Source organism: Xenopus laevis, chromosome 1L (genome assembly GCF_017654675.1).
Source record: "Xenopus laevis strain J_2021 chromosome 1L, Xenopus_laevis_v10.1, whole genome shotgun sequence".
Lineage (NCBI taxonomy): Eukaryota > Metazoa > Chordata > Amphibia > Anura > Pipidae > Xenopus > Xenopus laevis.
This window is the reverse complement of record NC_054371.1, coordinates 153,575,096-153,600,842: the sequence shown is the minus strand read 5'-3', so window position 1 is coordinate 153,600,842 and position 25,747 is coordinate 153,575,096. Positions and strand designations below refer to the sequence as shown.

Sequence of the window (25,747 nt, the reverse complement as noted above, 5' to 3'; positions counted from 1 at the left end):
CAATATTCTTGTTTATAATTGCTAATGTAGAGGTGTAGAGAATGTCCTACACAGGTAAAAAGGTTGAAGAAAAATGTTTGACCCTCCTGACCCTTGCCTGCACAGACAGACCTTTGATTCTTGTTATCATGGCACTGCTGCCGGCTACATTGACCTTTTCCCCATGTTTAATATTTGTTTTGCCCATTGTCTGATGTCCGTTGTCTCTCTCACAGTATTCATTACAAAGGTGGTTATGAAAGAACTGGATAGATGTTTGCCCCAATCCAGTTACTTCTACAAACTACCCAAAGTTATGGTATCTTCCACAGCTCTAGAACAATGGAATGTTTCTGCTTTTTCTTAAAATGTAGCTGCACTTTTCATTTATCCTCTGTTTTATTGACCCATCCTCATTCCCTTCAGATTTATGCGACAATTATTTAGTTCTTTTGCCAATAGTTTGAGTGTAAAAAAATATGCTCAAGTGAAACATCATTATATATCGGACTACTTGATACTGTGATAATGATACTGACACTAATTTCCAAAATGTATTATATACTGTCCCTTTAAGAATTCAAATTCGACTATTTGCCATCTAAAAGCTGTTGAATTTGTGTTTTAGCCTATGGAGGACCTCCTACAATCAATTTGATGTCGTTTGGTGGACTTTTAAATACGTGTTATTTTTGTGAGAAAACAAATCGAATTTCGATTCAAATTCGATTAGAGTTTGCAGGTCGATCCTATTCACCCGAATTTCAAAAATTCTAAATTTTTAATACTTTTTGATTGGATGTTTTTTTTTCTTCGATTTTCGAGTATATCGGAGTTTTTAGGAACTTCTATAAACTCGAAATTCGACCCTTGATAAATCTGCCCCTAAAAGTTACCTATAGGTCATGTTGATTGATTTTCACCAATAGTTCCTAAACTTGACTGTTTTGCCATCGTAACTGTCCCTTCTCAACCTGTCAATTAAATATCCTAATGCTAACTGACTACTGATGCACAAATATGGCAGCCAGGAAAAAAAAAAAAGTATGACCCATTGGTTGCACCTTCCCACAGACTAAATCTGAGACTTAAGGTGGCCATACACGGATAGATCCGCTCGTTTGGCGATGTCGCCAAACGAGCGGATCTCCCTCCGATATGCCCACCTTGAGGTGGGCAATATCGGGCAGATCCGATCGTGGGCCCTAGGGCCCAACGATCGGATCCTAGCATTCACAAACGGACGGTCGGATCGCGGGACCGCATCAACTAACAGATGCGGCCGCGATCCGACGGGGTTTTTAAACCCATCCGATCGAGATCTGGCCGACTTTCGGCCAGATCTCGATCGGGGAAGCCCGTCGGGGGCCCCCATACACGGGCCAATAAGCTGCCGACACGGTCTGTCGGCAGCTTTTATCGGACCGTGTATGGCCACCTTTAGTCTGTGGGAAGGTGCAACCAATGGGTCATACTTTTTTTCTCCTATTTATCTATATTCTCTGTGACCCTGCACACCACTAACTTGTTTCTACTGTATATCTCAAACAGTGGAAGGTGCTACCCATTATCTTTTCTTTACAAATATGGCAGACCCATCATAGAGGAACATGGAGGATGAGATAGGTAATGAAAAAGCATCAGGCCAATGATATTTTGGCAAAATGATAAACAGCATGCAAAGATAATGTTATGATAGATGTAAAAAAAAGTTACATTTCTGGTGTCTGTATCCCTTTAAAGGAGAAGGAAAGCCCCAGGGCGCAAAACCCCTCCCCCCTCCCCTGTGTTGCCCCCCCTCCCTCCTCCCCCCTGGCCTACCTGTCCCCCTGGGCAAATGCCCCTAACTTGTTACTCACCCCTCTGCGCAGGTCCTGTCCACGGAGTTCGCAGTCGCCATCTTCTCCCACGCGCGTCTTCTTCCTGCTCTGACCTGCGTCTTCTGGCGCATGCGCAGTAGGAACAGGTACCGGTACAGCTCTATTGCGCATGCGCCGAATGTCACGAAGTGAAATCGGAAAACTTCGTGACATTCGGCGCATGCGCAATAGAGCTGTACCGGTACCTGTTCCTACTGCGCATGCGCCAGAAGACGCCGGTCAGAGCAGGAAGAAGACGCGCGTGGGAGAAGATGGCGACTGCGAACTCCGTGGACAGGACCTGCGCAGAGGGGTGAGTAACAAGTTAGGGGCATTTGCCCAGGGGGACAGGTAGGCCAGGGGGGAGGAGGGAGGGGGGGAAACACAGGGGAGGGGGGAGGGGTTTTGCGCCCTGGGGCTTTCCTTCTCCTTTAAGCAATACAAGAGGAAGGGGTTATAATCATTCAGAAACTGCAGTGGTTAAACAGAATTTCACAGCTTAGCAATGCTCTCAAACAGTAAGCATATAATGACAACTGGCTGTGGTTGAGAAACGGTGGGTGTTGCCATAGAAACTCCAGCTTTCTCTACAGAGATGTTATCGTAAGAAGTTTCTGTTGATTGCTAAACTTCTGTCAACATATACAAGTGTTTTGATATCGCCCAGAAATTCAATATTACACAAGCAGTGGGAGATAGGTAAGGCATGAGCCCTGTTGCCCCCCCTGACAATAAATACCCACTTTTTAGTTACTTTGCACAACCTTGCTCCTTTTCTGCATTGATATCATAACAAACATTGCACACACATTAGTTGCCCGGCGACAAATCGCCTCTTCTTCGGGCGACTAATCTCCTCGCAATGCCTTCCCGCCGGCTACAATCGAAATCACTGGCGGGATGGCACGTGGAGTGATTCCTTTCCATAGTCGTCTGAAGTTTCCTCTTGAGGAATGTGAAATGCTGCCGGCGATTTATATTCTAGCCGGTGGGAAGGCAGTTCAGGGAGATTAGTCGCCCGAAGAGGTGATTTGTCGCCGGTCGACTAAATCTCCCCAAATCTCCACCTATGTCTCTGCCCTAAGATGTTTGGCTGTAAAGAAATATTTTGCTGCAAGGGCCGGGTGTCAGTCTGTAAACACATACAAAATCCCTCCAATGACGGCACTCCAGAATCAGTCACGCTTGAGTCAGTAGATATCGATCATAAAGGTTTATTAAGGTGGACCAACGTTTCGATACCACACAGGTATCACCCTGACGAAGATACCTGTGTGGTATCGAAACGTTGGTCCACCTTAATAAACCTTTATGACCGATATCTACTGACTCAAGCGTGACTGATTCTGGAGTGCCGTCATTGGAGGGATTTTATATATATATATATATATATATATATATATATATATATATATATATATATATATATATATATATATATAGTAGTTTGGAAAGTACCCGTACTCTACTCTCAGCTTTGATTGTGGGTGCTCAATCAAGAGTATTGTATAAAGTTCAGAATGGACTAGCACTCCATCATATTTAGAAACACGCGATTTATTCAATCATCACCTGTGCATCCAAATATATATATATATATATATATATATATATATATATATATATATATATATATATATATATATATATACACACACACACACACACACAATGACAACATTGCAACTGAATGCTTTGTACAATATTATAATCCTGAAATTCAAGGTACACCATCAAGGCACCATCTTGTGGTTAAATATATACTGCAACACTAGTAATGGCAAAAGGTGGTTAAAAAAGTCAGACAGTAACAGTAAGGTAACATAAGGCGTTAATACAATACTAAGTAATAAAGAATTAAAGATTATTAGTTATATTCAACAAAGTGTTTTTTTTTTTAATTTCTCCTGAATACTTCAATTTTCCACTCCAGTTATGGGACAGGTACCGTTACTATGTATAAGACAGTACACTTCAAATTAAATACTGCACACTACTAATGTAATATTTATACAGGTTACTGTAGAGATTAACCAAAAATATGCTGACATGCATCGGTGGAATGGTTGGTGGAAGCTCTCTTTGAATGTTGGGGAGCCAGTCACCTTTTTTTCTTTTCTTGTTTATTAGACATTTAAACGAATCACTTATCTCTCTTGCATGTCAGCTTTTTACCATTTCAGGATGTATATTATGAGAAACACAGGCTGGTTCAAGTGCACTTGTGCTTATTAATATGTGTAGTCTGCTTGCCCGTTTTTGTATAAGAAAATTATTAACATAGTTTTATGTTCTGTGTGTGTTGTTTGTAAAACTAAATCCTTGACATTTTTAAAATACCCCAAGTCATTGATGTTCAGTAGCTGTATCTGATCAGGGTAAACATTATTGAATTAAGTGGTATTTTGGGAATGGAGTCAAAATAATGTATATAATAACAAGGTTTGTGCTAATGCCACATAAAAAGAGTATATATACGGTACTACTCAAGGAAATAATAATCAATAAGTCAAAAAATACATAATCTAAATTTGTTGAATTAGTTATGGAGGATTTACTCACAGTTCACCCCAGTCCCAGGGTGCAAATCCAAAACACTATTGCAAAAAAGATGCGAGGACCTCCAATAATAGGGAAGCAATGAATTAAAAAATTAGAAAATTTATTAGGACATAAAAACCTAACCCGTTTTGTGCCTATTGGGGCACTTACTCATAGGCTGAATGGCACACCCCTGTACACGTGTTATAAAGGGGCTGTAGTCAAAATACTTGGATTATAATCTAAAATCTATGACCACCCTACTTCAAGCACTCTATTACACTAAGGGGCCCATTCATTAAGTTCGAGTGAAGGAATAGAAGAAAAAAAACTTCGAATTTTGAACCAAAAATCGTTCGACTATTCGACCATTCGATAGTTGAAGTACTGTCTCTTTAAGAAAAAACTTCGACCCCCTAGTTCGCCACCTAAAAGCTACCGAAGTCAATGTTAGCAGGTCCCCATAGGCTTGGCTAACTTTTTTTGGTCGAAGGATATTCCTTCGATCGTTCGATCAAACTATTTGTGCAAAATCCTTCGACTTCGATATTCGAAGTTGAAGGATTTTAATTCCCAGTCGAATATCGAGGGTTAATTAACCCTCGATATTCGACCCTTGATGCATTTGCCCCTAAAAGGTATGGGACCTGTAATCCAAAATGCTTAGGAACTGGGGTTTTCCGGATAAGGAAACTTTCTGTGATTTGGAATAATTATATTTTGGTTGGGATCAAGTAATGTACTGTTTTATTATTACAGAGAAAAAGGAAATTTTCAAACATTTGAATTATTTGATTAAAATGGAGATGGCCTTCCCATAATTCTGGATAACGGGTTTCTGAATAACAGATCCCATACCTGTAGCAGGTTTTTACAGAGTTGTATAGCATGATATTATACTGTAGGACAATTAACAACAAAAACTAACCAGTTATTTCCAAGGTCTGTCAGGCCTATTATTATTACATTGTTTACAGTGAGATGCAGTGTGTTCAGGATTTTTTATCTGTTCTCTAAGACAAAGCCATATCCAGCCCATTTTGTGCATTTATAGATATTTGTAAATGAAAATATAATGCTTTCCAATGTGCAGACTATGTGGCAGATTTATCAATAATCAGTACATGTTAAATAACACAAACTGTCTGAATCCTTCATCTTTGCTTTTTTTGCATCCAGGATTAAGAATTTTGAGGACTGACCCTATAAATTGAGTAGTAGTTACTATTTGAAAAATTAAATACCCACCCGGGCCGGAACTTAAATGTTTTCCACCATCATCGGACTGGCCCCCCAGCCACTAAATTTAATCTGCTGGGAAACCACCTCCCCCCGCGCATGAGCACATTCATACCTTTTGCCGGCAGAAGGTAAGGAGGAACAGCAGGGAGCGTGTCTGGGCCAGTGGGCCAGCGGCACACATGCGTGCGCGCATGCGCACGTGCATACTTTTTTTGCAGCATGCAACCAGGGCCCAGGAGGTAAGGGGGAAGTGTGGGGAGTGGGTCTGGGCCCGCAGGCCCCAAAAGAGCTGGGTCCCACCAGGTTTTTTCCCGGAATCCCGCTGGCCCAGTCCGACCCTGTTTTCCACCCAAACCTGGGACTAATCTTTGACCATTACCTCTTCTTCCCAAATTGTATTAAAGGGGACCCGTCACGCAAAAAAAAATATTCAAAATCCTATTTTATCACATTAGTCAAGCAAAATTAACTTAAATTACACTCGTTAAATTATTTGAATCTTGTTTCCGTCAGTCTGGGAATTCAAAATTATTGCAAGCAGGCAGCAGCCATTTTGTGGTCACTGTTATTAAGGCAAGCCTTGTGTCATCTCAGAATCTTGTTTGTGCACCAGAATGGGGGACCAGATGTCCATCCCTATGCACTGGCTACACAATTAACTGGTAAAGAAAGAGGGGGAATGTGTGGAGTGCAGTGACATCTAGTAAGTGCTGAATGGAAAGTAAAAGTAAGGAATAGAGGAGTGGCAGACAATATTTGATTGACAGCTGAGATTTTTAAATGAGTTATGAATGATTTAAAAAAAAATAGAAATTGGATTTCATGTTTAATTTAAAAGGACTTTTATTATACAGATTTTTGTGCCTGGGTGACAGGTCCACTTTAATGCCACTCAAAATGCATGACCCTTTTTACTACTCAATATTGTCAAAAAATCTCCCTTTCTTTATCAATCAACTCATAAAACACTAATACATGCTCTTTTCCTTTCCCAACTAGAATAATTGTAATGTACTATTAATTGGTCTCCTGGACTCACACTCACCTACAGTATGCAATAAGCTCAAACTCTGCTGCTAGAATCCTCCTGCTCTGTCCTAAGAGGGACTCTGTTAAAATATTTATCATGGCTGCTTGTTAAGCACATGATCGCATACAAAATTCTTCTACAGGCATGGGACCTGTTAGCCATAATGTTCGGGGTTTTCCAGAAAAGGGGTCTTTCCATACCTTAAGTCTACTAAAGAAAATCATTTAAACATTAATCAAACACAGTATATTTTTTTGCCTCCAATAAGGATTAATTATATCTCAGTTTGGATCAAGCACAAGCTATTGTTTGATATATGAAAAAGATTGTAATTTTAACTCTATAAACGTTAATATATAAATACTTACAATTTAGCCAAAAAATTGTGTCAAGGCTCTGTTGAGTGAATCAGGCTACATCACCGGTAATGAAGTATAGGCCCCTAAATGCCCAGATGACAGATGAGACAGATGATGATTTCTCCATCAAGTTGACAGAGCACCAAAGTAGGCCAAGTAATTGGAGTATTACACAGGTGTTAACTTCCAGATGTTCCGCAGTCTCCCTTCAGTTGTGTTGTGACTAATCTGTAAGCGGGTGCTTCTCTGACTGGTACTGAGGTTCTTCAGTGTTGGAGGAAATATAATTAAATCTGCAATTCAAGTAAGTTGAATATAGTAAACGTATACTTGTATCCCACATAGACATTCCACATTAACACTTGCTGTTCATACATATTTCATGTCAATGGACACATGTGGTTGAATAAAAGAGGCTACACATGTCCTTCTTCAGTTACAATAGACTACCTAAAACTTTTATCAGACAGGAAATTGATTGTGCTTATATAATATTAGGCTTACTGTGAAATTACATTTGCTGAACAGTTTATAGTACCGTTAGTAATAGTCTGATTAGACTTTTTATGGGGAACTAATTTACAAGTGGAACTACCCTTAACTAGGAATCTGATGAAAATTTAGATAGTATGTGACCTATCTAACAGTCTTATCAAATTTGTATAATGCATATAAATAAAAATTTCCCCATTCCAATTTTTTAGTGTGAGACACCAAATTTGTGATTTTGAGTGCTCTGAATATCTAACAGAACAAATTGCAGGTTGTAACTGTAAAAATCTTATTTATATGTTTTTAATATAGCTTTTTTTGTGTTATATCATTATGGAGAGCTGCAGATTTCGGGGGTATAGCGTGGGAATACTATGGTTGCCAGTTACTGGTGTGTGTGTGTCTTCCTTGGGAGTTTTTGTAATTGAAGCTATCACTGTGGTGTTTGATTTGAGAATCAGTACTCTTTCTGAGCAGGAACATTAGTAAGAGTAGTACCGAGTAAGTGCCTACTTATTGATATGACGATCATTAGATCATTGTATATATTGATATCAATAGTCCTCCAACATAATAAATGACCAAATCTGAGCTCTGACATCTGAGTATTTCACCACTAGTGGTCAGTAAGTATTAAAAACCCTCTAAAGTTTGCAAGTTTCAGATTCTGAAAAATCCTATGTTTTAGCTTAATTGTATATGAACCCTTAATATCTTGTGACTTTAATGTACTGCACAACTGAAGGCAAAGTTTGTTCACGAAGGATGCCTTTTTGTTATTGCACTCAATATTAGGTTGTTTGAGAGATCTCTCTCTCTCTCTCTCTCTCTCTCTCTCTATACATATATATGCTGGCAGAAAGGCAAACCCTCATATGACAGCAGAGGACATGCAAGAAGGCTTGGCTGACACAGGAATAGTGTTTTACCAATACATGGAGCAGCCTTGCTTGCACATGCATGGAGTAGTCATCAGGAAGAAGCCTTATCTGCAACTTCATCACAAATGTTAATGTCAATAGTATGCAAAACTGCATGTAGACATTTCAGTAACTTTTTGGAAACAAGTGTGGTGGACTGATGAAGTAAAAATATTGTAACTCTTTGACCACAATCACCAATAGTTTGGAGAAAAAGGAGAATAATTTGATGGAAAAACACCTTACCAACTGTCAAACATGATAGTGGATCTATTATGCTTTGGGTTTGTGTGGCAGTCAGTTACACAGGGACATTGTATGTGTAAAACGAAGGATGGATCCCACTAAATATTAGCAAATTTTGGATGCCAATGTAAAATAAGAAAGATGAAGAGGTTAAGAAGATGAAGAAGAAAATGAAAAGGGAATGGCTACTACACCAAGACAATGATCCTAAACATGCGTCACCAGGAGTTACTTTAAGAAAATCAAGCTGGAAATTTTGGAATGGCCCTCAGAATTCCCTAGCTTTAACATAATTGAGAATCTGTGGGTAAATTGTAAACATGCAAGACAGCCCAACAAGATTTGGGAATTAGAAGTGATCTGCAAGGAGGAGTGAGCAAACGTTCCTATAACAAAAACCAAAAAACTCTGGATACAAAAGACATTTACAAGCAAAGGGAGTGCTACTGAATACTGACCTACTAGGGTTGTACATGTCACAGTTAGTGATGGGCAAATCTGCGCCGTTTCGCAAATTTTGTGCGAAATTCACATTTTGGGCGAATTTTCGCGGGCGTTTCACAAATTTATTCGCTGGCGGCGAATCGCGCAAATTCGCGCCTGGCGAATAAATTCGCCCATCACTAGTCACAGTTACTATTGACCCTGGGGCTATAGCCACCTCCAAACTAGGCAGTGACTCTAGAGGTCCCACAGTAGCCTGCGTCCATCTCTGCAGCATTATTTAAGTCCCAAGAAAATAAAATATTGACAATTTTATTTTTGGCTGCCTCCAGAAAGGCTTTATTTAACTGTTTGCTACAAAATGAGTCTCCCTCATTGACAGACACTATTGCTTACATGAACCAGCTTAGTTGGCAGGAAGCTTTATTAGTAAAAACTAAAGGAAATAATTCCAAAGAATCATTTAGACTTATATGGTCTCCTTATTTTGAGGTCTGTGACTCCAATACCAGAAGTCAAATATCTCAGTTTCTTCAATTGTCAAATGTTCATGGGGGGGTTATCTGACATTCCCAAGACAATGGGCTTTTTCTTTCTTCTTTTAAGAATGTCTAAAAGTTATACATTCTGTATAATATGTCATTGTATTAATCCTCTTATTCTGCATACTATTTGTTATCATATTGATTTTTATGGTTTACTGTGAAAACCAAATAAAATATTTCAAACACATCTCTGCAGCACAAACCAAGAGCAATTTTTCAATGTGGAGGGCATAGCGCAAAGTACATGAATTAAATAGATTTAGAGACATTGTTACATTAACCACGTGATACTCTACATGCACCCTGTCATCAATTACTGCATTCGTCAATAAAGTCTTATTTAGAATTTTTAATTCTCTGTATTATTAAATCAATGATGTGACACTGATCACGGCCTCAATTTACAGAAGAAGAAAAAAATCAACTGTGCTAAAATACAGTGTTTATGGTAATCATACAGCTTTTTGTAGTGCCTTTTAACAATGTGCTAACACTGTCGGTGGTAATCTAATGTTTGGAAAAGGGATGGAGCTGAATGTGAGACCAAGTACGTTGTTATCTATTTTATAACCCCACATTGAGAGAGAATAGAGAGAATTCTGGTTTAGAATAATTTATTTTCACCCAATAACATTAATTCATTATTAATTAATATAATAATAGTTGTTCTGCAGGTGGAGGGGAACATGGAAAGGGGTCACATTGTTGACATTTGTTTGCTTTATTTTATTACCCTAGACCATTTTTGGGCATGTGCTTATTTTTAACACATAAAATATTGTAATATTGTTCCAACCCCTAAGAACCATCTCTGACAAGGGAACATACACCATATCTGTTCTGTACTAATTACCTGCAACCTCTGCACCTGGTGCTAGCTTAGTGGCCACTCATTATTGCAATCAAGTGTTATGTATTACTTAGAATTAATAAAACACAGTGTATTTTGAGAACTTAGCAAGAGGAAAGACGCACAGTTTGTGTGCTATTGTGTGTGACTGTGCCTTCACTGGTGTTGGTACAAAGCTGATCTTTGGTGGTGGGACACAGCTGGTTGACCAGCCTAGTAAGTAAAATTCAGCATGTATAAAAATACATATATTTTAAATGCAATAACATTTATAAGGTATTTGTTTCAGCAACACCTCAAGGCATCTTATGTTTGAGTACCACTCTATATTTGTATTGTACTTTCATGGTTAGTGATGGGCGAATTTGCGAAACGGCGCCGGCGTCTCGTTTTTGACGCGGGTGTTTCGCAAATTTATTCGCTGGCGGCGAATCGCGCAAATTCGCCGCGAATTCGCGCCTGGCGAATAAATTCGCCCATCACTATTCATGGTAACGCACGCAATGGGTAATTAAAGTCACAAAGAGCAAAACAATTCACTCCAATAAGACTAAAAATCCACATCTCGCAATGCAATATTGTTCCTTAAACTGTTATTGCATTGCGAATTTTAATTGCGCGCTCTTTAGAAGTGCTTGAAGGTGTCATAATCTTTTGGAGCAAACATAAAGACTTTTTTTTAGTAAGAAAATTTGTTTGCACATAGGCATAATTTTTCGCATTGCGAACAGTTTTTCAGTTACCGACTTTTATTACATTCCCAGTATTTGTTTTAGCAGTAGCAGCAGTTGCAGAAAAATTATACACTATAAATCTTTATGCAGTCGATACTATTAATTCTATTACATCACACAGTATCAATATCTTTTTTGTTTCTGCTCTGATGTGAGATATTTAAGGTAGAAAAGCTGCACTTTTTAACCCTTGCAGCTTAGAAGCAAGCACGTTTATAGTTATACATATAGTTAGCAAATTTGCCAGAGCAGCATCTCTACATCAGTCCAGGTTATGGCAAACTTGCATGTAGCCCTGGGACAAAACTAAAGGTTAAGCATAGTAAATGGAAATAAACCAATGAATTTAATCTCTAATTTTAGTCTTGTATCTGTCTTGATTAGTCAGAATTCATTATAGAAAAAAAAACAAAATTGCCAGAAACAAATTGCTAAGAAAAAGCTGGCAAGTAGTGTAGTTATTAGGTGAAATTATGTTTAGAGGCCAACTTAATATGTAATTTATTTAGTGGAGACAATTGTGGACAATAGGAGGACAACAATCTCATATTAAATTGCACTGTTTCAGGCTTATGTTATGAAAATTAGCAAATAATCACCATCACACATTTTTAACAGATACTGAAGGCAGCAGCGGACCTTCAGTGTACCTCCTTAAATCATCTCAACTTGAGAGAATGTGTTCGAGTTCAGTGTGCCCCAGGTCAGTGTGCCTGGCTACGGATTTTCCGACTCCCGAAAATGATACAAAAGCTGTTGTCAATAAAAATGAGGTTAATCTAAAGGATAGATTTATGCTGGATAAGTCTGGTGATAAAATATGGAGATACAGCACAGTATTATGGGATATCAACCATGTAGGAGAGGATCTGTACTGCAAAATCATATATAAATCAAAGGATATTACGTCTGAAGACATAAAAAGAGGTATGTTATTTTTACAAAAACAGAAAAAAAAGAATAAATACATTGCAATACTTGAAAGATGAGGTCCATTATGCACCAAATATATAGAGAGATAGACAGTGTCAGTAACACAATTATAGAGCATATGACAGTATAAACAGATAATGGGGCCTCTTTTTTTCACATAAAGAAGATTAAAAAAACAGAGACCCCCACTTTAAAGTAAACAGTTCTTCATGGTGAGGGTAGTGAGATTGTGGTGACTTATGTGTGCTTTTAAAGGAGAAGGAAAGGTTAAAACTAAGTAAGCTTTACCAGAAAAGTCTATATAAATACACCAGTAAACCCTCAAAGTAATGCTGCTCTTAGTCTGCTGTGAAAAGAAACACAGCATTTCTTTCCTTTTATTGTGTACACATGGGCTTCTGTATCAGACTTCCTGTTTTCAGTATAAATCTCCAGGGCTTGGACTTGAGCATGCTCGGTTTTCTTCCCTCTCCCCCCCTCCCTTCTTCTTCCTCCATCCTCCCCTCCCTGTTGTAATCTGAGCCTAGAGCTATGAGAGACTCGGGCAGGAAGTGATGTCACACCAAGCTAATAGGGCAGCTGCTATTCTAATCTAACAGAGAGAGCTTCTAGAGCTGTTTACTCAGGCATGGTAAAGCATTTTACAGAATAAATACAACATTCTAGCTTGCACTGTTGTGGTTCATCAATTGGCAATAAACTGCCTAGGTAGCTTTCCTTCTTTAATAAAGGCTTAAATGACTTTCATGTATAAAGTTTATATTCAGTTTCATGTACTGTACGTACACAGGATTTTATTTACTTTAATAAAGATTTATTATCTTGTTTTACAGATGAAAAATTTAACACATTGTTGTTCACCGTTTTTGGATTGCGGTTTCTGACCATTAAAGGAATAATATTCAATTTGATATCAACTTATCGAATTTGGTTAACTTAAGGTACAGTATGATGGCATAGCATAGCCTCTTTAAGCTTTTAATGCATACACTTCTTTTACTTGAATTACATTTCAAATAATTGTATGTCTCTCCTCTCTACAGGTCCTTTGAGAATTAAAGCCAAGCCAAGTGTATGCAATTATGTATAGCCATGGATCTTCTTCTCCCCAGATGGTGTTAAAGAGCAAGTCCCTTCTTAGCTGCAGTGAGGTCAATTTAAGCAAATTAACAGACAGAATAAACAGAGTTTAAGGCTATCTACCCCCAGCATTTAGTCAATTTCACCATAGCTCATGTATACCTGTATATGAAAACATTGTCATAATATTATCAATTTTCCACCCTTACCATTCAATAGCTAAATGGGGAGTATTTAAACTGCTAGTGTTACAATACTGTCTTAGTCATATGGTGCATATTGTATTTGAAATGACTCCATTAAAGTGCTCTTCTGTAAACTAGCATGTGTCCCTTTACTCTGACCTGATAGAAATATGCTTTCAGGTGGATGACAATAAAAGAGAAGGGTAAAAAACAATAAAATGTGAAAAAGACAATATAGATATAGCTGTTTACATTTCAATAAGATAATTTTACAAACAAACACCAATGGGTCATTTATGAACTGATGCCCTAACGTGGGGACCCCAACCTTTTTTTTTACTCTTGAGTCACATTCAAAGGTAAAAAGAGTCGGGGAGCAATACAAGCATGTGTTTGGCTATTTGGTAGCCCCTATGTGGACTGACAGCCTAAACAAACAACACTTTCCTCCAAGCAAGCAATTTGTGATCCAAGAGAATTGTCAGGAACTGACAAGGGTCTGGACTGGCAGCGAACTAAGGATGGTCAGGGACAGGCAAGGTCAGGAACAGGTTAAACAGACTAGAATAACACCCAGGAACTATAAGGAATAGACCTACATTGGGCAGTGAGTTATTGCCCATGGCCAATTTCGCACCAAAAGCAATGATTTAAGACATATCGTACTCGTCAAACCTGGAAGCGGAGTGAGTGCATGTCATTTACAAACTGGCATGGACAGAGGAAGAAACGGCAGGCCATCCTCGCCACACAGGTATCATAACACACTGGGAACAACCTTCAAGGGGTCTGTGAGCAACATGTTACTCATGCACCACTGGTTGGGGTGCCGTTTTGTTCCCATTAACATAAACAATACATATCTGGACCAACAGCAAAATTTTACTTTCATATTCTTATGTGATTTTTTTTTTTTACTCATTTAACATTTGCAAATTTCTATATCTATCATTCCTTTACCGTTACAACAAAAATAAAAAGTAGGGCAGGAAGGTCGTGGGTGTATTTGGCTAGTGCAGGTGCATACAGCTAATTAGTTGCTAGGTGTATTGATCTCTAAATTAACTAGGCTGCATTTGAAGTCTCCCTGTTTTCACCGCATCCTTAAATCAACAAAAAAGCATCACCGTCATCATTAAATGTGTTAAACAGGTGAGTAACCACAAATAGGCAATATATCTGTGGTATAGTTGTGAATTAATAATCATTTACAGTAATTGTCGTACAGTAAGTCCATGTTTGAAAAAAATAAAAGAATGTAAATTAATTGATAGAACGAACTTTTAAGTCAACGCACATAATTCTGCACTGGTAGCCTTGATTAGCACTGTTATTTTTTTAAAAAGTTTATTTTAAAGTGTGGGCCAGGAAACTATAAATACGTGTAATATACAGGTATGGGGTCTATTAAGGGGGTAACCATAAATTTATCTGGTAGGGCTTTGTGGAAAAAAATATTTTTTAGTGAAAAATATTTTTTATTATACCCCGATGTTACAAAAAGCCTGGATCTAAAAATCCACCATTGCAGACCTGTCGAGGTCTTGTATAAGTCAGTGGGAGATGCCCCTATCCCAATTGGCAGTTATGGTGTTTGCGCTGGGTTCAGCCTGATAATCTGATAAATTCAGGGTTTTCGGGAAAAAAATAAATAAAAATTATGTGATTCTGGAAAAAAGTCTGAAAAAACATACGATTTTGGTTTTCGTACGATTTTATTTGGGTTTTATTCCTGAACCGATTAATGCAAGTTTTTAAATCATTCAATAAGGTCAAATCGGGCATGGGAATTTGGTTGTGCTTTTTTAAATAAAATAATGAGATAAATCTGGATTTTTGTAAATGACCCCCTAAATGTAATGCTTGTGACCTGAGGTTTTTTTTAAGGGTTCTTTTTTCATAATTTGTATTACCAGACCTTAAATGTACTAAAAAAAAATCTTATACAAAATAGGGTTGTTTTGCCACCAAGAAGCTATGAGTTGTGAGCTTAGCTAACAACAATTATTAGGTGCTTTTTTTTTTATAATAGATGGCCTCCCCATAATGCCTGTCCCTCTTTCTTGTATAAGATGAAATTGATGCTGTGGCACTTGTAATCATTGTGTTGAAGTAAATCCTGGTTTTGTTTCAAGAGAAGAGCCAGCATAAAACTCTTCTGCCTTTGGATGCAATTGGTACATAGTAAGGGGTCTCTTTCAGCAAGCACTCACATCTCTGCCCCTCTGGTACAACTCCTTTGCACCCTGTTCCCACTAGTGTTCCCTAAACTTGCACAACTGAATGGCTGTGTGCCTCCCCCAACCTAAAACTCATAATTAAAGCACTGCTGAATGCAGTATCTAAGCTAAGTAACTGACTGCAACACAGAATATGAGTTGGGAATCAACAGAGAAGAAGACAGGGAGCTACAGAGGCATCTTTGGAGGCACAGATCTTCCCTGCTTAAGGGTTGTGGTTGTCTTTGGCTGGTATAGAAGCCTCAATGTGCAGCATTCTAGCTCACTTCTTTGTTACGCTTTAGTTCTCCTTTAAATTTTTAATGCAGGAAACCTAAATCGTAATCTATATGCTGCAAAGTATATCATTAGCTAATATTTTTTGCACTGAAAAAAGTTGCATTTAATAAACTGGTTTCACTCTTGAAAAACAAATATGATTTCATCTTTTAATGTTTAAGATCACAGTTTTAGAGACAGAAATGAATACTTTTTGTGGTTAGAAAGATCTATAATGGTAAATCACCTCAAACAGAAATGGCATTTTGCTTGTGCACATTTTGCAGGCTGATTTTCCATCTGATACAAGCAAGTTCTTTGAGGCAGGCTGCTAACACACTTCTGGTTTCCTGTTTTCTGTGAATGTGCAGTTTCCTGATATACACAACTGCTTTGTGTGCAAAGTGTAACCATGTTCAGATCTGTTTGAGCTATACTTTTACTGATACAGTACAAGTATGGAAACAACACATTTTCTCCAAAGAGTCTGTATTTGAAACCATAAACCACTGTTATACCCATGCTTTCCTTCTTTAATACCACTGCATTTTGTATTTGTTCTGTGTATAGTCTATATACTAAATATTTTTGTTATATACTGTGTACGTTTTTAATATAGCCAATATACTTTGTAAGTTTTTAATATACTGTAGCATTTAGCTTTAATTTTTGTCCTACAACTGGCAACACAATATAGGCATACTTTACATTATGGTGGAATCAATGTCTTCAGCAAATTAGATCAATAATTCTGTCCCATTCATCTGGCCTACTAATACTTAAGCTTTCTTACTGGACACTGGAACATTTTCCAATAAATTACTTCACTTCAGAATTGTTTCCTGCACAATCCCCTCTCTTCTTCCAAATTAGGTTCGATCTCCATTGTGGTAAATCCAGATTTCAAACACAATATGACTTGTATGTTGCCGTTCAAGGGAATTTATCATCCCATAGGTCTTTTCATACATGTTTTTTAAACACACTTTCCCAATACAAGTAGTCTGTGGGTCATTATTAATAAATGCACCAGAGCTTGTTTGTTGTTGCTGAGCCAAACACCTTCATTTTTAACGAACTTAAGGTTTTGTCCCCGAGGAAGCGCAGAGTTTGTGCTCGAAAACATTTGACCTTCTGTAAAAAAAACACTTTTTTGTTTGAGCAGCTCCTGGGATCTGTTATCTCGAACCAGAAAGCTCCTCAGAATGACACACAAGGCAGGGGCAGGAGAGGAGGATGCCTATGTGCATACCCCCGCTGCCTCTTTAGAATCGAGAGCAGTCTAATGCAAACCACGCTCAATTATAAGCACAGAATAAAGTCCTCCATGCTCCAAAACAGAGAGCAGAGGCCTTTGGCTATTCTCACAGCAACCACACACTGAGCAAAGTGCAAAAAAAGTCAGATTATGGCCTTTTATTTGCACTTTGCACACTGTGTGGCCATTTTGCATGCCTCCCAACTATCCCATTTTCTGCGGGACAGTCACCATGTTGACAGCTCAGCCCACAGTCCTGGGTTTCTTACTGAAATGTCTGGCACTGACGCCAGAAAAAGATACAAAGTTTCTGAAACTTAATTAAAATAAGAGGCTTTTTGGCAGAGAGCCCAGAACATTTAGCAACTGTACTTAGATACTTTTGTAACAAATTATAAAAGGAAAGATACAATTGTAACTATTTAAGATAAGCTGTCTCTTGAGAGAACAGAGACTATCAGTTTAAAGCACAATTCACTTTCATGATCAAAACTGTAATAACACATAAAACCTGACCCTAAAACCCCCCAGAAATGTGTTCAAACTTTCATAACCTGCCAAATAATGTGGCCATAAAATCGGCGTTGTCAAAAATTTTTGCTGCACTACACGTGGCCCAACCTTTTGTCTCTCTTTCCATTTGTAAAATGTTGGGAGGTAGGATTTTGTATCACCCCTTGTGTATCAATAAAGCCATACCCATATTGTCTAAAATATGATGTCACCTTTTTATTGTGATAGGTTAGCCAGGCAAAGAGTGAAAGTTGGGCTGTGCTTAAGTCACGGCTTTTACACACATGAGCCAATTGCCTTCCGAAATGTTCCAAATGCTATGAACATAAGACAAGCCTAAAGGAAACCTGTCAGTTTTTCAGTTGTAGTGGTTTTGTAAGGAAAGAGTTAATGGTATTACATACATTGATTCTTTTTTGTAATAATGAAATGAATGCAGGGTTTTTAACAATGCGCACGCGACTTCACAAGATCCGACTTTGTGAAAGTCGGTGCGCATAGCCTCACGGGAAAATATGTAGATCTCGTGAGATTTGGTGAAGGTTGGACTGTGCACGCCGGAGCAGGGGGGTGTGTGTTCCGGAAGTGAAACACAGAGGAAGATGCCGGTGCGTCCGTCCTTATGTCTGTCTCTCTCTCTCCCTCTCTCCGTGTGTCTGTGAGCCCCCCCCCACTCCGTTCAGAAGCAGCACTGACTTCCGTCTCACAGCTGCACCGCACACATTAAAACGCCAGCACAGCTTCAAATGATTTACCTCGGACAGCTGCTTCCCAAAAGGCAATCGGTTGTGGCGCCCTGACACTGCTGCCTGCTGTTATTGAGGGGACGCAGGAATATTTAACACAAACGTCTCAGTGGTGTGGGGGTGTGGCATCATGACCCTTCACTCTTTCTGCTTGTGCACTGTGTCCGATCGGGAGCCCATTCACACACATAAGAGGTTAGGGGCACTGACCGGGAGGGACGGAGATCAGGAGGAGGCAGGGGGTTGTGAGTGGAAGTTCACCTATTGCCTCACATTATCTGCCTCTCACAATAACAGCCAAGCTCTCCGCACTCCGTCAGATTTCCATCCTCATTTTTTTGTGCTGCTTGTCACAGCATTTTGTGCTGCTTGTTGTAAGGATCAAGTGCAAATAAAGTTAAGTGACTGGGTGTGTGGGGAGAGACAGAGTGTGGATGTCATGTACGCCTCCTCCCCCGTGGCTTTGCTGGCTGGAGTCGGACTGTGTGGGGGCTGGGGAGACACAGAGAGGGAGAGAATGCCTGCTGCAGCCTGCAGTGTGCCGCCGCCCACTACGACCACATGGTAAACCTAATAACTAGGTAAACCTAGTCAGTCTGTGCTCCAATTCTCCAAAACTTGTCTTTTCTCTCTGTCTGTCAGAGTGCGCTCCAGAGGGGTGTAGGAGAGAGAGGGGATTGAAGCTGTTCTGCTGCAGAGTAGTGCTGTTAATAGAATGAAGGAGCTGTGGCTGAGCTCAGAACTGAGATGACACTGTGGCTGCTTTTTTTGCACAAAAATTTGAGCAAAAGAGGGGTCTGGATTTCATGTATAAATCACATAACTATCAATTTAATCAATATACATTCATATACAATAAATTATTTCAACCAATTAATTGCATTTCATTCTGAATTGATTCTATAAATAGGCAAATGCATGTAAGAGCTCTAGTAAAATTCATTGTGTCATTCATGATTTTCATATACCAAAGACCTGTTAAAAACAATTCTCCTGTTTATCAGTATAACCTGGTGGCACATAGCAGACATCAGAGCAGGACACTGGGCCATTCCCTGTACTAAGCACAATTCAGCAGGAACAGTCCCCTAAGTTTGCTCATAGCCTGTACAGAGAGATCCCATAAAACTATGGCAGCATAGGTATTCCCTGTACTAAGCACAATTCAGCAGGAACAGTCCCTAAGTTTGCTCATAGTCTGTACAGAGAGATCCCATAAAACTATGGTATATAGGTATTCCCTGTACTAAGCACAATTCAGCAGGAACAGTCCCCAGTTCCAGCTTTTAAATGTGGGGTCACTGCACCCATATAAAGAGCATTGCCTTGTAAGGATAAACATGTTATTGGTACTTTTTTTTTAATCAGACTCTTTGCGATTCAGATTATAATCTTTCATTCAAATCAATTCATAGTTGCTAGGGTAATTTGGACACTAGCAACCAGACTGCTAAAATTGCAAACTGGAGAGCTGCTGAATAAAAAGCTAAACTCAAACTGCAAATAAAAAAATGAAAAAAACAATTGCAAAGTTTCTCAGAAAATCCCTCTCTGCACCATATTAAAGGTCATATAATGCTGTTAATGCTGCACTGATTAACCCCTTGATATTAACGCAGTAATGTGTAATGTGTAGTTTCCAAAAAAATATATGCTTTTCTGGGGTGAACTTACTTTTTTCTATTTTTGCTCCCCACAAAACTAGATAAACATGATTATTTCCATCTTATTAGACACTTAGAAGCCTATATTTTTTTACAGAAGTAGAATTACACCAAAATTCTTGCATATTTTGAAAGTTCAGGTTGTCCTGAAAAAAACAATATATTGCTTTCCTTGGTAAACTAAAAGACCCCCCCCCAGGAAAGGCCCTTGGTAAAAACTGCTTGGCAGTAGATATTCGCATCTAGGGCAAAACAGCTGGCAGGGAAAGGGTTAAGCATGCATGAGATTTGGCAGTTTGGCACAGCCCACACACACTAAACAGAGGGGTCCTGTTTCAAGATGGCAGCACCTATGAAACACTTTTTACATGTAGGATATTTTCTAATCCATTTTAGATATAAACAAAAACAGTTGACTATAGGGTTTAACTAAGGAGGGAAAGATATATATTACTCATATCTCAAGGTGACAGGTCCTCTAAGATCTAGACTAGGAGCATTTTAAGATGCAACCCCAGCATATACTGTACCAGGTGGAATGGTGATGATGTGCCACATGCAAATACATGGAATTTCAATTTTTTTTTAAAAAAAAAATCAATGCATTATCCACTGGTGTAACGATCTATATAGCAGACCCAGCGGCCCGAAGGAGGGCTGAGTAACAGGGGCAGGGCGGAGTTCTGTTTGGGCCACCCCTAGGCCAAAGTGTCAAACAACTGCCCCGTCCCCCCCTTGCGAGCGCTCCCCCCTGTGCCAGGGGTGAACCAATGGCTGCTGCCGCCTGAAGCAGCAATCACGATTCCGCCCCTGTCTCCCGCTCCGTGCTTAAAAGTTAAGCGTCGGAGCGGGTCAAAAGGAGCTGCATCCCTAGATACAGCGGTTTCTAGCAGTGCTGAATTTCCAGTTTAAAAACCTTATTGCCACCCCTTGTAACAGGCCGCTTACTGCCGCCTGAGGCAAGATTCTCACCTTGACTCATGACAGGAGCACTGGGGAATCTGTGTGTGGGCTGTTTAAACAGCAATGTGTCCCTTCTAATAAAGGGAGTGCTTCTAATAAAAGTGGAATGAGGCTGGGCATGCCTTGCCACAAATTCGTACCTGAACAGGGGGGCCCAGACAGTGTTGTGTGTTCCATCAATGTGCCCCTCTCTGAACTATCTTCTTCCTTTAAAATAGTGTTGCAGTGCCGGCCTGTGAGGTGTGGCGCAAGCGGGTCGGTAATGGGGCCAGGGGAAGAGGATTGTTTGTGCTGAACCCCCTCAGTAGATTTTTTGGCTTGGGGGAGCCCGACACTACCAAGTTACGCTACTGGCATTATGAATATATATAAAACATACACCAGACACTGTTACACTGTGTTGTCATAGCTTGTTCCCTTTTATGCCTTCCCCCATCACTGCCCTATAAGAATGATTGTCATGTCTCCAGCATAGGCTTTCAACACATTTATTTGTTTACTCCTTTGCTATTAACTACCTCTGCTGGTCATTTCAGGTATCTATCCAGCACCTACATTTGGCCATTTATCTTACTCAGAAAGCAGCTTTCAACACACCTTCAGCAAGTTTTTCATCATTTGGAAATGTCTGTCTACCATATTGCCAACATGTGATCCTGCACAGTGCATTGTGGGAGTTCAGACTCCATTTTAGAGCTCATGCTTTGGAAGAAAAACACTACTGATTATAATCTTGTGCCAGCACATACCTCCCAACATTTTTGAAATAGAAAGAGGGACAAAAAGGTTTGCTGCACCCATTTTTGTGGCAGGTTATGAAAGTTTGAACATTTCTGTGGTTTTTAGGTGTTATTACATTTTTGCTAATGAAGGTGAATTGCTCTTTAGGCTGCTAGTTTCAGGTTCCGAAGAGACCTGCTTATCTTAAATTGTTACAATTACGCTAGGCTACCTGCACCGGGAGTAAGCGCCCGGCGCGAGCACCCATGTTGTGTCACGCACATGCACATAATGTGCATGTGACGTCATGCGCATGTGCATAATGAGCAATTTTCATTATGCGCATGCGAGTGACCGGACATGGCTGCTCGTACTGGGAGCTCCTGGAGGGGTTTAAAAAAAAAACTATTGTTATGCCCAACCGGAATGTGGGCTCTATTAGCTGTTAGATCCAGTGACTAGGGTGGTAAGTACAGCCCTGTCAGAGAGTAACACTGAACTGCCAGTTTATGGTAATTTCAGAATTCCCACAATATCCTTCATTATCCTCATTATCCTCATTAATAGTGATGGGTGAATAAACTGGCCTGGCGCAAATTCAAAGTGAATCTTCACATTCACTGTGAATTCGCATGCATCCAAAAAATTTTGACACACGTCCAAAAAGTTGCCCGTGTCAAAATCAGTGCACGTCAGCACTATTCGGACGCCCATGCACTTGATGACGGGATCAACTTTTCTGACACACCTCCAAAATTGGACACAGGTGTCAATTTTCGACTTTCACAAATTTTCCGTGACTTTTTTGCAGAGCATCAAGTATAATGGCACCCCAACTCCAAAAATTTCAGAGCAATTGTGTCTGGTCATGTCAAAACTGTGCTGAATAATATTGTAAGGCACTGGATATCACATATTTGCATAAGATATTAAACCAGCACTCTCTAGTGGTAGAATGTTAGAATTAAAATGTAAAGGTTTACCTAAAGCCAAATTGTGGAATAAATGACCACACTCAGCATGGTGGATAGGTGGTTAGCTCTGCTGGTTCCAGAGTCTTTTATTCTGATCTTGGCACAATCTGCAAGGAGTCTGTATGTTCTCCTGCTGTCTTCCTCTGGGTATTCCATTCCAAAAATAGACTGGCTGGCTATCAGGCTGCTGATAAAACTTCTGTGCGAACACTATTAATAAAATATAGTTTGCTAGTTATTGTGGCAATGTCTTTACAATTGAGGGTGTAGAAGGATTTAATGAACCCATTGCTAAAGTGTGCTGGATTTATTTATGAGAATGAAACAGGTTATTTGTACAATTTTTTAAATCTAGCTAAAGTGTTTAAACATAAATTCCTTAATAATGTTAACTAAAACAATGGCTAATTTGGTTGACAAATTGCAGGTTTTTACAACAAAACAAGTAAGTTACATGAGCTAATTCAGATGCTACCTACACACACCCAGAGTCTCCATATAATGTACAAGTATATTGGAGGCTTGGAGGGCTGCACTCTAGTGTACTAGAGACCCTGTCACATTTAAGCAGCACGCTTTCACTATTTTTGGGCACAGAACACCTTTAAGATTTAAGCCTCTCTTGTTTTCACTGTTTTCAGAAGTCATTTTCCATTTGAGTTTAGATGTAATGTTGCTGCCACCTACTGTATAAAATATAATATATAAAGGTAAAACCTATTTCAGTATGTAAATATGTCAATGTAAATATGTCATTATAGATAACAGCATGTGTATTTCAACATATAGTCCTTTAGCTGCACTGATTTTCTGACAATACTGTAGTGGGCATTTATACTTTTGAAGTCATATGGATACATATATATATATATATATATATATATATATATATCTATATATATATATATATATATATATATATATATATATATATCTATATATATATATATATATATATATATATATATATATATATATATATATAGATAGATAGATATATATATATAGATATCTATATATATATATATATATATATATATATATATATATATATATATATATATATATATATATAGGTGTGGGACTGTTATGCAGACTACAGTAGAGTAAACTAATTTAAAAATAGACTATTTCTACTGATCTATGGCAGGTTCATTTTATAAACCATATGTAGGATGAGGGCAAGCAAGCCCTGATGTAGTCGAACACTGCTTTAGTCAGGGAAAGAACATACATATCCATTTGCCAGGGAACGGCACAGTAATGCCATTATAGTCTTGGCGAGAATAGTTTGGTAGTCCTCACAACCCATTTTGGACACACCCTTGGTTCGACAGATAATATTCCCTGCCTGTTTACCATCACCACCCTGTTTGTTTTACTGTAACTCTCACTCCCATCTGTTCACTTTCTGTAGTGTATAAAAATAATAAACAAGAATACACATGCCAGAAAAAGTTAAAAAAAAACAAATAATTTCCTTTTCTTTTTATTTTGTTGAGTCTTAAAGTGTTAAAAATAACTTATAAACGAATCATTATTAAGTAAATAGAATTACTGAAACATTAGGCATCGATAGATTCAAAGCCCACCAAACCTTTAGCAGAGTTAAAGTAGACCGAGTTGTCATTCATTCAGAGGCTCCTCCCCCACAAAGATCAACCCAGAGCCTTTGAATGTAGTTAAAATAATTCCTCTGAGCCTTTCCTTAGCCAGCATGATGTTGTGGTTGTGTGTTGTACTTTGGCATATAGAACCAGGTAAGAGGTAATTAAACGTATTATTGTTTCGACCCTAGATCGTCTTCATGGAAAAAAATATTTTGCCTTCTTATCTCTGATACCTTTCACCTCTTCTAATAACAAATAAGCATTACCCTAGGTATAGTTAATCTGTGTATGTATTCATTTGAGTTAAGTCATAAATGGAAATGTATAGAATCAATATGAAAGCCTATATTCACAAAGTTTTACTAAGAAATAGACACAACCATTTAGCCAATTAGGAACTGGAGATCTCCAGTATAATAAAGTCATAGTTATTCAACTATTCCTTATATTCGTATCCATTTTCTGAATTTCTTGTCTAAAAATTCTATCTTTACCTAGTTTTCTCTAAAGGAGATAATGTCATGCAGACACCCCCTGACGTGAAAGCTGAATTCAACCAGCAAGTTATATTGACTTGCAATTATGAAACATCAAGTACTCAAGCCTCTCTCCAATGGTATGTGCAGCAACCAGGAATGAGTCTTCGATTTCTTCTGCTCAGAGAACTGTACAAAAAGGAAGAAGCTGTATTTGGGACAAAATATTCCTCAAAACTGAACGCGGAAATGAAAACATTTGAGCTGAGGATCTCTAGTGTCAGTGTGTCTGATTCTGGGGTGTATTATTGTGCTCTGCGTCCCACAGTGTCTCACTCTTCAACTTCCATTGAACAAGAAGCTCTGCCTTTTATTTATTATATATATATATATATATATATATATATATATTCCATCTGTATAGTATATACATAGACCTATTTTGTTTTTCTCTCTTTGGTGGTACAGGGTTGTGTAAGAAAATTATGTTATATTGATTATATGCACCTTACACAAATACTATTGTCAGACTAGCATCATCATGGGTACTTTGACATTTAATCCAAGGTTGGGTTTGGATTGAACTGAAATAAATTGCAGTGCTGAAGCTGGCTAGTTGATGGGCACTTGAAACTGTAATCAATTTAGCAAAACTGTTTACAGGTAATTTATCTGTAATATATTGATCACATGTTCAATCCCTGTTTTCCTTTTTGTTGTTGGATCACCTACAAACACCTTATTACTCATATTGGAAGGTAGATATATCCCATGAAAGTGAAAAGTTAAAGAGTGAGCTCTCATAAAGGTGTAAAAGAAGGGCAATAGTTACATAAATGTTCAGGATTATAAATAGTTAAATAGAAAAATCTAACAAATTATTGTT

At 38.6% G+C, this 25,747-nt stretch overlaps 1 protein-coding gene across 1 annotated transcript; it reads left to right on the top strand.

The window, feature by feature from the left end:
• The first annotated feature begins 9,782 nt into the window (after positions 1–9,782).
• Positions 9,783–13,309, top strand: LOC121394443 (T cell receptor alpha chain MC.7.G5-like). Its single transcript, XM_041565403.1, has 4 exons — positions 9,783–10,204; positions 11,860–12,168; positions 13,008–13,115; positions 13,218–13,309. Exons 1-3 carry the CDS (start codon positions 10,168–10,170, stop codon positions 13,112–13,114), a joined length of 453 nt encoding a protein of 150 aa, XP_041421337.1. The 5' UTR covers positions 9,783–10,167; the 3' UTR covers position 13,115; positions 13,218–13,309.
• The last annotated feature ends 12,438 nt before the right edge of the window (positions 13,310–25,747 follow it).

Bases quoted from the DNA above. Each gene is read 5' to 3' on its own strand.
- LOC121394443 (XM_041565403.1), top strand. From the start codon at position 10,168: ATGTTTGGAAAAGGGATGGAGCTGAATGTGAGACCAA. The intron at 10,205-11,859 runs GTACGTTGTTAT...CATTTTTAACAG, and splicing joins GGAGCTGAATGTGAGACCAA to ATACTGAAGGCAGCAGCGGA. The intron at 12,169-13,007 runs GTATGTTATTTT...CTTGTTTTACAG, and splicing joins GTCTGAAGACATAAAAAGAG to ATGAAAAATTTAACACATTG.